Source organism: Pteronotus mesoamericanus, unplaced genomic scaffold (assembly GCF_021234165.1).
Source record: "Pteronotus mesoamericanus isolate MK-2021 breed Mesoamerican mustached bat unplaced genomic scaffold, CSHL_Meso_final contig_1189, whole genome shotgun sequence".
NCBI classification, from domain to species: Eukaryota; Metazoa; Chordata; class Mammalia; order Chiroptera; family Mormoopidae; genus Pteronotus; species Pteronotus mesoamericanus.
Genome location: NW_026555038.1, coordinates 315,316 through 330,028, shown reverse-complemented (window position 1 = coordinate 330,028; position 14,713 = coordinate 315,316). Strand labels below are relative to the sequence as shown.

Genomic DNA, 14,713 nt, shown 5'->3' with positions numbered 1-14,713 from the left:
CCGAGATGCCGCGCCAGTTTCCCAAGCTGAACATCTCTGAGGTGGATGAGCAAGTCCGGCTCCTGGCCGAGAAGGTGTTTGCTAAAGTGCTCCGAGAAGAGGACAGCAAAGATGCCCTGTCCCTCTTCACTGTCCCCGAGGACTGCCCCATTGGCCAGAAGGAGGCCAAGGAGAGGGAGCTGCAGAGGGAGCTGGCGGAGCAGGAGTCTCTGGAGACCGTGAAAAGGTTTGTCCCCACGACTCAGCTGCCGTGTGCACTGGTGTGCAGACCCAGGCAGACTGTGGGTGTTTGTCCTGAGATGAGGTGGCTCATGGGAACTGGCCTGTCCATGGGAGCTGAGTTTATTTCCTAACGAAAACCCCCACTTATTTCTTGAAGGGCACTTTGGTGCCTCTGGTTGGTTGGTTGAAAAGATGAAAAAAACCCAGTCTCTCTTTGCTTTAATAATAAATCTTTGTTTTAATAATAAATTAAGTGCATAAATACACACCATTTCCAAATGAGATTTCCATTTTCTTTTTGGAAATTTGAGGATTTTGGGGGAAATATAAATTTTGCTTCTTTTCATCACTTGACTAGTATCATATTTGGCCATGTATAATGTGTACTTTTATGCCCAAATTTTTTAGGGAAAAATAAGGATGTGCGTTATACATGGGTAGTACTAATTCCTTTTCTATATAAATGTTTTTAATTCTTTTATTTTTGCTTATGCATTAAAAGTGTAACTCTAGAAAGCAATAACGGTATTCATATGCAAAATAATACCCTGGAATACGATAATTGGTTTTGTTTCTAAATATAAATAAATAATTAAATTAAAAAATTAAAACAGAAGATTTTTTTCCCCTGGAAGTTTGGGCTAAAAACGTGGGTGCGCAGTATACATGGGAGCACATTATGCATGACAAAATATAGTGCTTTCCATTATTAACTTAGTTCATTATTTACCAGGTTCTGTGCTGAACAATGGGGATGTAATAACGAATAAGAGCAATGTAGTCCCTGGCCTATAGAGTTTACAGTTGGTCTAGATAATAATTAAGTAACTGGACAAATTAATTAAAAAATAAGTTTTGTGCTGTGTCAGTCAGGGTTTAATCAGGAAAACAGAAACCACTTGAGTATTGGAAATGGGATTGTAATGCAGAGAGTTGGTAACAGAGGTGGTGGAGAACTGAGAAGACAAGCAGAGGAGTGGGAGGCAGCCAGACTTTAGACATAGTGGAAAGCAGCTACCACCCTACCCTGGAGAGACAGTAGAAAGAGATGGAGTTGCTGGAGCCCAGGGTGGAGAAGTTGGAACTGCAGTGGCTTTTCCAAGGGAAACTGGAGCCAAGGAGGCAAAGCTATAGGTGCAGAGATGCCTCCCAGAGCAGAGAGAGATGCAGGACATCTTCCAGCTTCCCGGGTGATTTCCATTGGCCGAACCTAGCCAGGAACCAGCTGACACATAGCTGAAGCACGGGAGGGTGAGGAGTGGATCTGAGGACAAAGAGGCCCAGGCCTAGGCCCAGGCCAGGTGCTATGAAGGAGATGAATGGGAGTTGAGAGAAGGAAAGAAAAGGTGTGTGTGTGTTGGGGCGAGAGGTGGATAGTCCTTCTTCAGATGGGGTATTTAGGGAAGGTTTCTTGGAGGAGGTGACATTGTAGCTGATACTTAAAGGGTGTAATGGAACTAGCCTGGGTAGAGCTGGGTGTGAGCCTTACAGGGGAGGAGCCAGGACAAAGGCCCTCAATCTTCAAGGCCCACATGGGGCAGAGGTGTGGTTAAAAGGGTGAGAGCCATGACCTCAGGCATCAGGTCAGACTGGCCTTGTGCTCTCTGATAAGAAGTTTAGATCTTAGTCCGAGTGTGGTGGGAAGCCCTCACTTTTTCCCAGTTCATCTCACCTGGGAGGGCAGAGTTAAAGAGTGGGAAAGCTCCGATGAAGTGTCTAGAGGGGCTGTAGCTGGGTGCCTGTCTGGCCAGCACACTTCACACCTTGATAGCTAACGCAGTGGAACTGGGGACTTTTCTGCAACCTGGTCAGCGATCAGGTTCTTCCTAAAGTACCTCTTTATTTTTAAAGGCAAGTCTCTTCCTTGCTTGGTAGTATAGGATTCCAGTCTTAACTTCTTTTTGTAAGGAAGTAAAAAGGCAAGTATTGGTAGAAAGGCAAGAACAGAGCTTCACCACCCATAAAATATTTGCTTTTCTTCCTCAGAGGGGCTGTGAGCCTATAAAATGAAGGAGTTGTTGTGTCATCGGCTACCTCTGAGTGCCAGCCTTGTATTCGGAGAGGCGGGGCGGCCCCAGGCTCAGCAGCATGGCCGTCTCTGGTGGGTTAAGGAGGGCATGACTGCAGAGACCCTTGTCCACACTACACTGGCTTAACAGAGGGCGACTCTATGGACTGATGGGTCTGTAGGACCTGCTGTGTCTTATAAATTGATCATTTCAGACCTTTAATAATGAGGAGTCCTGGCATTTTTTTTTTTATCACCAGGAATAAGGGGTTTCTGACTCCAGCTTCCATTACAGTGCACCACCGGGCTGACCTCTGTAAAAAGAGATTGTTCTCTTATCAATATCCAGGCTAACAGCGCAATGGAAGCCTTCTTCCTTTCCATCCAAATGGTGCTTCGTGGTTTCCAGAAATTCCTCTGCAAACTCCTCTCCAGAAATGTTGTTCCGTCCCTACTTATTAGGTTGCGTTGGTCTCGGTTTGCCTCCCTCTGCCCCTTTGGCTCCCTGAGGACTGTATCTGGCTCCCACCGCACCCCTAGGACCCAGCCCAGGACTTGGCCTGTGCTGGTGAGCCGCGGATGCGCAGTGGAGGAGAGATGTCCTGTTTCCCCATGGCCACCACAGGCATTACATCAGAGTGGCCGCAGCTTCCCGGACCTTTGTGTTCTGCCACTCACTAGTATGCTCTGTGTCCTTGGACAAATTAGGAAATATCTCTGTACCCCAGTTTCTTCCTCATGTACACAATGAAGATGGTAATAGTAGTTGTTTTCCTGAGGTGTTGTGAGGAATGAGGGAATTAACACCTGCAAAAGGCTGAGGACAGTGCCTGGGTTACAGTGAGCCCCATGCGCATGTTCACCCTGCACTTCCTGCTGCCAAGATGCAGACGGGCAGCAGGAGCGGCTGCTTCTTGCTGTGGGCGAAGTGCTGGGCTCTGCCGTTTACTTTCATTCCGGAATCCCCACATCACGCTCAGCAAGTGGACATTCTTATGACCTCGATTTTGCAGATTAGAAAACCAAAGCTCAAGAAATTAAATTGCACAAGGACACATAGTGAGTAAGTGACAGAGCAGAAACTAAATTCATGTCTTTTGAATGCAGAACCCTGCATTTTGACCACGAGGCCCTCCCCTGGTTAGTCAGGGGTGGGGTCTTTAGTGCCGTCCGGAACCATGACACTGGAATGACATTGGGTGTTGTTCCCCAGGAAAGAATTGCCAGCTTCTGAATGAAGTGGGGGGGAAGCTGAGCCAAAGCTCCACCCTCCCCCTTTTTTTTTTTCCACAAATGACAGCCTGATCCCTGGCCTCCCTGTCCAATGTATCAGTGTCCTCTGGGGCTGTGCACCCCCCAGTTTTGTCTTTCAGTCTCACTGTGCAGTAGAGGTCCCATTTTGCAAGCATTCAGATGTGGGCAGTTCTGTGGAGGACCTTTCTCCTCAGCTTCCTCTTCACCTCTAGCTCCTCCCTGACATTCTGAAATATAAGTGGTGATATGGCGCCCTCCTGCCAGGAGCCCACAGGCCTGAAGCCAGCAGCAGGTCTCCAGATATGCAGAGTTGGTAGATTTGTGTTTCAGATGGTGACAGGAGGTGAAGCTTCCAGTTTTGAAAAAGCCCTCCCTCGCCCTGGCTCCTTATTCATAAGCCTGAATATTCCTGGGGTTTGGAGAAGGCTTTTTAAATTATTTTTTATTTTTACCACCCTTTTCTTATTCTCTCTCATTAAAACAACAACAATAAACAACAATGAAAGAACTATTCTAAGACTATTGCACAAGCATAAGCTAGAACCAGGAAGTAAAACAGCTTCTTACAAAAAAGAAGAAAAACATGGTCTGGGAGTAAGAATGACGAGCACCTAAAACATGGCGGCTTGCTGTGGAGGAGTCCAGTCGCTGTAAGAACCAAGCCAGGCTCACACATCAGCCTTCCAGACCTGGGGGCCGAGTCCAGAGAGCCAGAGCTCCAGGCGGCTCACAGAAGCGCTTGTTGTTACGGGCCAGGCCCCCATCAAGAGGCCAGCAGGGACAGCTTGCTACAGGGCCCTGCCTCCTGCGGGAGATGACATGGTCCAGGTGTCTAGGGGCTGCGGGGCTGGCTCAAGGTGTGAGGGAGGGTGGACTCGCTATGGAATCAAAGTCAGGAGGCAAAGACAGGAATACAGGGAAAGCCTAGTGGTGCCCAGAAGCCATCCTTTGTTTGTTTTGAATCTTGTCCTGTTACCTAGCCAGTGGTCACCTACCCCAACAGCAGTACAGAATTGGAGCTTAGCCAACACTGACAACAGGAAAAATTTCTGAGCAACCAAAATGCATGTTAGTGCTCCCTCGCCTCTCCTATGTCTTCCACATAATCCATATAACGTACTCTCCAGCCGTTTAAAGTATACAATTCAATGGTATTTATTATATTCTCAGAGTTGTGCAACCAATTTTAGAACATTTTTTCCATCCCCAAAAGAAACCCCATGTCTTTTAGCTGTCACCCCCCCGATACTCCCATCCCATCTCCTACTTATCATTACTTTACACAGATTCTAACAAGCTTGGTTATCTTATCTGGTAACGAATTTAAGGAAGCAAATTAGGGTGAGAGAAGGACTTCTAGAGATGGGGTCACAGAAGAGATGATAGGGATTAGGAGTCCAGGCTGTGGATCCAGTCCCTGGGGTCCAAATGATAGCCCCACCTGTTACTGTGGAGGGGCCTTGGGCAAGGCTCCCAACTGCAGGAGCCCTTTTCCCATCTGCACAAAGAGCCAAACGCAAGGACCCATCTTAGGAGAATGAAATGAGCTAATGCATGGTGTCCAACCTTTTGGTGTCTCTGGGCCACACCGGAAGAAGAGTTGTCTTGCGCCACACATTAAATACACAAACACTAATGAAACGCGATGAGTGAAAAAAGATTTCAAGGAAATTTACGATTTTGCGTTGGGCCGCATTCGTAGCCACCCTGGGCCGCATGCGACCGACCCGAGGGCTGCAGGCTGAACACCCCCAGTTCTGAAGAATTCGAAGTCCAGCAGCCTCAGGGCAAAATGCCTCGAAGATGGTGACTGGATCATACAGTGATGACCCTGAGTCATCAGAGAACTTTAGGTTGTGTTCAGCATGCTCGGATTAAGATACAGGAACTATGATTGGTGTTTTAAAAAGCCACACTGAAGCTGCAGTTTTTAAAAATGAATGTGTAAAGGGGACAGACTTTATCTGAAAAATCTTTAGCTGTCCAGAACAGCTGCTTCCTTGAGAATGTATGTAGTAAAGTAGATAAACAGATGCTTGTTATGAATTGAGCATAGCCCATCATTTTATTTTATGAAACTTCTTCAGTCAGGAGTTGGTAACTTGTTGATTCAGGGCCATTGACAAAGGAACTTTGTTTGAAAAAGTTAACTCATCTGCTTTTCACATTGAGAATGGAGCATCTTTGACCTTGGGGCTCTTTTGGGAGGAAGGGCAGCTGGGAAGCACTGGGGAAAAGGAGACAGGGAGGAGGCAGGTGAATGAAGACTTACCTTTGGTCTGGAGGGAGGGGAGGGAGGACAGCAGTAGGGGAGGGTTGGTTATCTATCAGAGGAAAGTGAAGGGACAGACTGGGCTTGAGGCTGTGGGTCCGGTGGCAGGTCACTTGGCCTGCAGGTGCAGGTGGAACGGCAAGTGCTGTCTGTGGGGTGTCAGCGCCCACCCTACCCCCACCCCCGGCCCCTACCCTTCCTGTAAGCCCATCATGTGCGTTCTGGTCCGCTATTTCCACCTTCTCCTTTGAGGATAGATGGGGACCTCTGGTCTCAGTCGCAGAGAAGGTATCAGCTCCTCAACTCTCCCCTCCACGTGAATCAGTGCAGTGGCAGTGGAAGCGGTAGGCGCAGCCGAGCCTGTGGAAGTGGGGAATGCCTCTTCCACCTAATGGCATTCAGATTCACATTGTTAATAAAACCAGTGCTGTGTTTGTGATGCTTGCCTTGAATCTTTCTAGTATTTCATCTGGAGTGGTAGGCACTGCCAGAATGGTGTGAGTGTGTGTGTGGGAGGGGTTCAAACAAACCTCCCAATTCTGGAATGTCCCTCTCCCCCTCTCTGACCCTGCTACTCCCCTGTGCCCACCCCCAGTCTGGATTAGACGTCTCCTCTGGGATCCCGAAATATCCAGGGCTTCTCGCCACACCGACCACACTGTGTGCAGACAGTGACACAATCTCTTGAACTGTCCCGCCATCAGTGGTTCTGATTCAGATGACGGTTGGGGTAAGCGTTTAGTGTTGTGACGCACGTGGGGCTTCAGATAGCCTTGGGAGGGAAAGAAGGCCATGTGTGTGAACACACGCATATGCACACACACAGCTGCTGTTCTCACCCTTGTCAGCTGAGCCTCAGTTGTATAGGATGCACACAAATAGGGGCTTATGGGAGGTAGAATTTCTAAAATGGCCCCCAAAGATGCCCCTCTCTAATCTCCAGACACTTGGAACATCATGAGACAGCACTCCTGGGATTATGCTGTGCTGTAGGGCACTAGTCGGCCTCTGGGGTCAGGGGTTATATTTCTCTGTCCATGTACCCCAGGGCCCGGCACATGGTAGTTTATTGAATGGAGTCAGGTCAACCTGTGGCCCCCTGAATCACAGCACATTGGTCAAGAGCCTTTGGGGAAAGGTTTGCTCTGGTGCCCCGCCCTGCCTGGAAGCCCTCTGGGCAGAGTACACAGGGCAGTGGGCTTCACAGGCCCCTGGGAAGAAGCTTATGGTTCTCTAGTGAAGCAAGGAGGGCCCTGGTTCTTAACCTAGGCTTAGTGTATTAATCAAATGTTACAATCAAAGCCTCTGTGACGCTTGGTTCCCAGAAGCTGAGGACAGCTAAAGAGTGAGGGAGGGTAAGGGTGGGAACACAGTGAATGGCAGGGGCAGCCAAGGGCCATAGAGCAGGTGGGGGCATCAGAACAGCTGAGGTGTGCTGTTCATCATCTTGTGTTGACAACCTGGTCAGACAAGAAGGTCTCTGTAGCTCAGGAGGACGGAGCTGCTCCCTGGCCCTTCGGGCTCTCTGGCTTTGGCCTGCAGCTGGTGCCCTCATAGCCCCACACCCTGCCAGCTCTTTTGGCAGGAGTGTGTTTTGGCCAGGTGAACATGGGGGTGGGAAAGGAGGGGGTGTGCCAGCTGGGACAGAGTGAGCTGGCTTACTCTGGTGCCCCAGGGTAGCACGAGGTGCAACAGGTGGGACTGTAAACAGACAGATCTTGGCCCATCCTAAGGAAGTGCTTTCTAATAGTGGCAACAGATCATATTTTGTTTACCTTGTGTTTATGTGCCTAGCACTGGCCTGGCACAGAGTAGGTGCTTGGTTAATGTTTTTTGAGTAATGCTTGAATGCTGATGTCTTATTCAGAAATGTAGTGAGTTCTCTGTTACTAGAGGTATTCAGGCAAAAGCTGTCTTCATGAGAGGGTTGGAGTATGTCATCTTTAAAGTCCTCTGCAGCCAGGAGACCCCATGGTTCTATGATTCAGGTTATGGTAAGCTTTTATCGTTGTGACGCACATGGGGATTCAGATAGCCTTGAGAGGGAAGGAAGGACATGTGTGCAAACGCACACATATATACACACACAGCTGCTGATCTCACCCTTGTTGGCTGAGCCTCAGTTACATAGGATGCACATGAGATACGGGCTTACGGTAGGCAGAATTTCTAAAATGGCCCCCCAAAGATGTCCCTCTGTAATCTCCAGACCCTTTGAACATCATGAGACAGTGCTCCTGGGATTATGCTGTGCTGGATGGCACGGGGAACCTCCAGATAGGGAAGTTACCAGGCAAACTTCACCTAATCCCATGAGCCCTTCGAGTGGGGAGCTTCCCTAGGCTGGTTATAGAGGAGGAAGTCAGATTCGGAGCACCAGCACCACGTGTTATGCCTGGCTTTGCAGATGGAGAGGTCTGTGTGCAAGTATGCGAGTGACCCCTTTGCAGGGTGCTGGCCAGCAAGGAACGAGGGACCTCAGTCTATGGCCACACGAGACTGGATTCTACCAACACCCTAAATGAGCCTGGCAGTGGATTTCCTCCCAGAGTTTCCAGAAAAGAGCTAAGTGTGGCCAACATCTTGATTTTGGCCTTTAATGCCCTGAGCATAGAGCCCAGCCATGCCCAGCCAGACTTCTCACCTACTCCAGCTGTGTAGAGCTATGAGCCAGTGAGTGGGTGTTGCTTGAAGCCATCCAGCTGTGGCAGCTTGTCATACAGCAAGAGAAAGGGAACACAGGGCCCTCTCCTTGGGCTCCATTGAGCTTTCCCAATTTTCTGATATACAAGCTTCGGGGTTAGCTCTGGTTGTTCCAAGTCCTTGCTCTGGGTGATGGGTCCTGAGGAGGAATTGGCTACTCTGTTGTCAAGCCTCGTGCCTGCAAAGTCTGAGCTCCAGCCCATGGATGTTCACATGTGGCATCTGAGGCTCACCTGAAGACCAAGACTGGAGCCACGGATGTCTTCAAGGATAATTCTTTGGACATTAGCAGGTGGATACTGGCTTTGTCATTGGGCAGAAGAATACGAACATTCCTAGGACAAGCCTGGTGGGGTGTTGGCTTAGTCAGCCTTCCAGCTTTCTGATCATTGTGTGTGGGTTTTGTTTTTTTTTAACCATTCTTACCAGTTGCTCACCTTACATGTCACCTTGCTTCTCTTCAGCAGGACCAGCCATCCTACTGCACTGGCTGGGACATGTGCAGAAGTTGGCATAGAGATTAAGAACAGTGACCTGGCAGGCATGTGAGCGACACAGAAACCAGTCTATGGGACCCAGGGGAGCCTGTCAGAATGTGAGAGGCAGCCCAAAGTAATGGCTCTTCCTCTAAGTGTGACTGTCCAAACAATGGCAAAGTGAGAACCTCATTAGTCGAGGTGATGATGGACTGACAGGAGCTGGCATCTTCCTTGACCCAGCTCTGTGTGATGAATGGACAGCAGACTGGGGGAAGCCTGGGCGGGAAGCTCCTGGAGTTCATTCAGGCTGAGTTTCCCAAACAACCCAGTGCACCTGTTATGCAGGGCTGGGGCAGGGCAAAACAGACTCCTGGGGAGTGGTCACCTCTATTTTCCAGGTGTAAACAGTCTCGTCCCCAGAGAACTGAGCCATGGCAAGTGGTGGGTGTATAAACAGGAAAAGGAACTGTGGTTCCTGAAAAACAGTCAGTGGGTCTGTGAGGAAACCTGGCCGAGAGCCAGGAAGAAGACAGCTGCTTCCTGTGAGCCATGTGACTCTTTTAGAGATTAACCAATTTCTCCACACTGTATAGATGTTACAGGTGCCTAGAGAAATGGAGGGGTGTGGTGGTCTCTGGTGGGTCACAGTTGTCACCAAGTCCTTGGCTGGTGGCTGTAGGCCCTAGCTGTGGTGGGATAAATACCCACGAGGCTGCTGGGCCCTCTGGCACAAGGTAGGGCATGTACTTCTTGTTTCTGGCATAGGCACCACTGGTTGGCAATGCTAGGGGGCTGTGTTTCACTGGAGACAGGAGACACGGGAGAGAGGAGGGCTCAGGCCCTCGGCTCTCTGCTTTTACCTCCCATCCTGGGATCCTAGGACCTAGGGTGGTGTCATTTGAAATGTGACTGCTTAGTTAATGAGGAAGGTGCGTATTCACATATCAGCATCGCAAATAAGCATGAGCTTGTAGCATTTAAAACCAACCTTGCTGTGGCCACTTCTCCAAGAGTTTGTGAAGTCATTCTTTGGTGCCAAGAGGACATGTCCAGAGGGAGCTGAAATTGATGCTGAATTAATCCGTTTTTCATAACAGAGAGACCGGTCTGTGTCTGGCCAGCAGAAGCAGCTGGGAAGGCACATGTGTCGGGCTGGAGGAAGGAGCAGCAGTGGTGACAGGGTAGAGCAGGTACCAGGGAAAGGGGAGGCCGAGGGCTGGCTGCCACCTTGCCTGGGCGCTTTGAGTAAGCCCTTTCCCATCTCTGGGTCCCTGACACTTCTTTTATGAAACAAGCAGGTGGGACTGGTCCATCGTTGTGATGTTTCCTGGCCCCAGGGCCTCAAATCTGTAACTCTCTGAAGTACAGTGTAACTTGTCTCTGTGAGCCTGTTCATAGTCTCCCTGAGACTGTTCATATGCTGAGACCAGAGCTTGGGTTATCTGAAGATAGCATGCTGGTTGACGTGACATTGTCCTTACCTCTCCTGTCCTTGGTGGCCTGCTCTCTGTCTGCTGAGATGCTGCCTACTCTGATGCTCTGTGTGCAGTGCAAACAGCCCACGGCCATTCTCAGTGATCACGGGGATAGGTGTCTGGATGGCTGTTCTGTATCTTATGCAAAGAGATGTGTGTAAGAGCAAGACACAAATAATTAGATCTTAACGGCAGGGCCAGCATCAGTGATTAATCAGAGCAAAATTCTCCTGCCATGTGCATAACAAGACTGTTTATCACTTGCCCCAATTAGCTACTCATGTCTCCCACTTCTCCTTGTCCTTGGCTTTTAGAAAGAAAAGTTTCAAGATGATTCGGTCCCAGTCCCTGTCTCTGCAAATGCCAACGCAGCAAGATTGGAAGGGCCCCCCGACAGCCACTCCAGCCAAGTCTCCCTCAACCCCTGTGCTCCCTGGAGCACCTTCCCAGGCCGTGCCAGCGCCCTATGCCATGCCCGAGTACCAGCGGGTAACCATCAGCGGGGATTACTGTGCCGGGGTAAGGTGTCTCCCACTCTCCGCTCTCTGTGGGTGCCCCTGGGAGTTGTATGTGCCTTGTGCAGAGGCCAGGGTCCCTTGGGCCGTTGGGGTTATTCCCAGCCCCGAAGCCCGGCCTGGTCTGTGGGTGTCTGGGAGGTAGTGGACAGGAGGCACAGGAATCAGAAAAGAAGGGCCCTGGCTGAGGTGTGGGGTGTGGGTGTGTCTAGGGTGCTGCCTATCCCTGTAAAGAGGGCATAGGGCTATGGGCTGGCACACCATGGCCATGGTCTCTCAGTTCTGTGTGTTCTCTGACCCTGTAGTGCCTGGGGTGTCCAACCTGTGGCCCTTGGGCCACATGCAATCCAGGATGGCTGTGAATGTGGCCCAACACAAAATCGTAAATTTACTTAAAACATTATGAGATTATGTTTTTTGTGATTATGTGTTGCAATGTATTTAATGTGTGGCCCAAGACAACTCTTTTTCCAGTGTGGCCCAGAGACGCCAAAAGGTTGGACACCCCTGCAAGTCGAGGAAGGGGCCAGCTTGGGCCTTGTATCATTCCCAGCCCTTGTGTTGATTTGTTTGCTGATTCGGCCCTTCCCACATGCGTAGGCCCAGTATCCTTAAATATAGCCTAGCGCCCCCACCCCACAGGGAGAGAGAGTCTCGATGAGAAAGTCAACAGGCTGATTTATACACTGAGTCAGTTAACTAAGTCACTGAAAATGTGCTAATTTCATCGGGTAGGATGATGCATTTTTATTGCTTACTTCAGGAAGAGAAATATCACTACAGATAGTGCCAAGGTTAAGTTTGGTTCTCTTTCCCTGGCCCTCAACCTACTGCTCGTGCCTCAGTTGGCCTTGTTATTTTTTTCCTCTTTCCTTCTTACAAATTTTCCCCTAGCTATAAGAACATATATTATTTGCTGGGTAATAAAGACTCCTTGCATATGGTATAAAACTTAAAATGTACAAAAATTATATCCGTTTTCCAGCCACCCAATTCCCTTTCTCAGAGGTAGCCCTTGGTTTTCTTTTTTTGTGTGTTCTCATAGATGGCCGGTCTACTTTACAATTAACAATGTACACATAGTTTATTTATTTGTACACAAATGGTAGTTTACTATACACATTACACAAACAAGCCTAGCTTTTTTTCACTTAACGGTACATCTTGGAGATAATGCCATATCAATAGATAAAGAACTTCCTTGTTCTTTTTTTTTTTTTTTTTACAAACGCATAGTATTCCACTATGTGGATGTACAATATCTTACTTAAGTGCCTATGGATGGGAATTTTGGTCGGACTGGAAACAATGCAGGCCTTATCTGAAGATGCAGCATCCTGACCAGGAGACCTTGGTGTCCACCCAGCCTTTGGCACATGGGCAAAGCAGTGGAGAGGGGGAGGCAAGGTGAGCTGACAGTTAGCTGTAAGGAAGGACATTGGCCTGGGGCACTAACTAGCTTCTTTCGGTCAGTGTCCTGGCTGGCATGTTGCAGGGCATCGGGCCCCTGAACTGGGTGGTTGGTCCCAGAGAGCTCCAAGTCTGTGACAGGCAGGCTGACCTCGTGGCTCTCCTTGGCCCCCAGTGGGTCTGCTGTCAGGCACGAGGCCTGTGGTGCCTGCAGGTGGGTTGGTGGCCGCTGGTGTACTGGGGTCCTGAGCACACTCTCCGATATCTTCAGCTATGGCCTGAGCCCCTTGCTGTGCCGAGTCCATTGGTTCTGCAGATGAAGTGTTTGGCTTTGTCGTTGGCAGTGCTGTATTTTTGTCTAAGGTGTTTGTGTCTGCTCACCTACTCTTGGCTGCTCTCAGAAGCCATCCCCTGGAAGGGCTAAAATGGAATCAACACACCTTCATGGGGACACTTGGAGTCAGGGAAGGAGAAGCTATTTACTTAGCAAAAAACAACAAGTAACATTGAGTAAAAGTATAAAAACGTGCATGGAAAATATATACACCGACTTCCTTCCTCTGAGGATGGAGTCAGGTAGGGGAGGGAGGAGGGCAGTTTTAGCTGTGTCTGTGATGATTTATTCATTCATACGTATAAGAGATCTGAAACAATGATGAAAAATATTAAAATTGTTAGCTCTGGAAGGAAGATACAGGGGCGTTTGCCATATTTTCTTCAGTGGTTGTCTGTATGTTTAAAATATTCCAAAACTAAAGTGACTTTTTAATTAAAGCAGAGGAGGACACCGTCAGGCCTCAGCCCTCCCCACGTTTCTCTCCTCCTGCCTCTGTCCCCCTGCTCCTGCAGCACGTATCTGCTGTTGTGACTGTTTAGCTGCTTGTCTCCCCAAGCACATTCAGATTCTGCCACACGCGTCCTTCCCAAACAGACTAAGCTTAATGAGCCCACTGGAAGGTGGGAGTTTATCTCATTCATCTTTGAACACCAAGGCAGCTCTGGGAAAGCAGACATCCTTGGGTGCTGGGGATCGATCAGATCAGACTCTGATTTTGTGACTTCCTGGCGAGGGATTTATGCTCTCTGGGTCTCGGTTCCCCTGTTTGTAAAATGGGTTCCAGTGAGAACCAAATAATTTCTATGGAAAGAGTCTGGCACGTGACACGTGTCAATAAGTGCTTGTTGTCTGAGTGACGTGGGGTGATTGACAGATGAATCGGAAGACTGGGGATGGCATAGCAGCACACTGAGCCTGAAGAAATTTTTATTTTTACCTCCAAAGGGCCCATATATTTTCTCAGCTGAAAGTGAGGATACCCTCATGAGGCGTAATGTCCAAGCTTTACCTCTTCGTGTGCTAGGTGCAGCAGCAGGTTTAATCAACAGCACTGGGGGCTGGCCTTGGGGTGTACAGCCTGGACTGCCCGCCTCCCTCCCAGCAGCCCTAACTCTCCTCCTGTGTTGGGGGTCCCCGAGTCCACCTCCGGGTCAGTGATTTGCTAGGAGGATGCCTAGGACTCGGCACATAGCTGTACTCACTAGGATTTATTACAGTGAAAGGATGTAGAGCAAAATCACCCCAGGGACCAGGCCCCCCGCGCGGAGTCTGGAGGAAGCCCTCTCTCAATGGAATCACCACAACGCACTTAATTCCTCAGCATCAGGTTGTGACAATATGTGTCAAGTGTCGTCTACCACAGAAACTCATTAGAGACTCAGCGCCCAAAGATTTTATTGCAGCTGGTCACACATCTGCATAGCATATCCTCCCACATTTCAGACTCCCAGAAGGAAATCAGGTGTTCAGCCTAAACCAGAGTGTTTGTGTGAGCAGGGTGTTTGTATAAACAATGAACCGCTCTTATTAGTCAGAGAATGGTGGGAACGCTCCCAAAACCCAAGTTGCCGGCTACCAGACAAGGGCCAGCCTTGCAGCAGAGCTTGCTAAGGACAGCGGTCTCCAGCTGGCTACATGAACTCTTTTCTGCAGATCACTGTGGAGGACTATGAGCAGGCTGCCAAGAGCCTGGCCAAGGCCCTGATGATCCGGGAGAAGTACACCCGACTCGCCTATCACCGCTTCCCGCGGACCACGGCCAAGTACCTGGGTCATCCGCAGGCCGACACAGCACCTCTGGCAGAGGTCCTCCCAGGTACGCTGCTGGGCTGCACGTGGGGTTTCAAGTGATGCATGGCCCAAGGGTTGCTCAGGACTTTTTACCAGCTGGACGTATTTCTCCCAGATGGTACTGTAAGGACAGGGTCCTGGTATTAGTTTTCTCTACACTGAGTTTGCTGGCTTCTGCAAGATTGAGTCTCACCCTGCGTAGGGCTGAGCTGTAGAAGTTAGGAGAGAGATGAAAACTGGCCTGGAT

The 14,713-nt window shown here is 49.4% G+C and overlaps 1 protein-coding gene across 1 annotated transcript in view; it reads left to right on the top strand.

The window, feature by feature from the left end:
* The window catches only part of AMPD3 (adenosine monophosphate deaminase 3), a 35,083-nt gene continuing 20,370 nt past the window's right edge, over nt 1-14,713 (top strand). Inside the window, exons 1-3 of the mRNA XM_054582838.1 lie at nt 1-226; nt 10,728-10,932; nt 14,329-14,491. Of these exons, the coding sequence (XP_054438813.1) occupies nt 6-226; nt 10,728-10,932; nt 14,329-14,491 (589 nt within the window). The 5' untranslated portion in view covers nt 1-5. The remainder of the gene's footprint in view (nt 227-10,727; nt 10,933-14,328; nt 14,492-14,713) is intronic.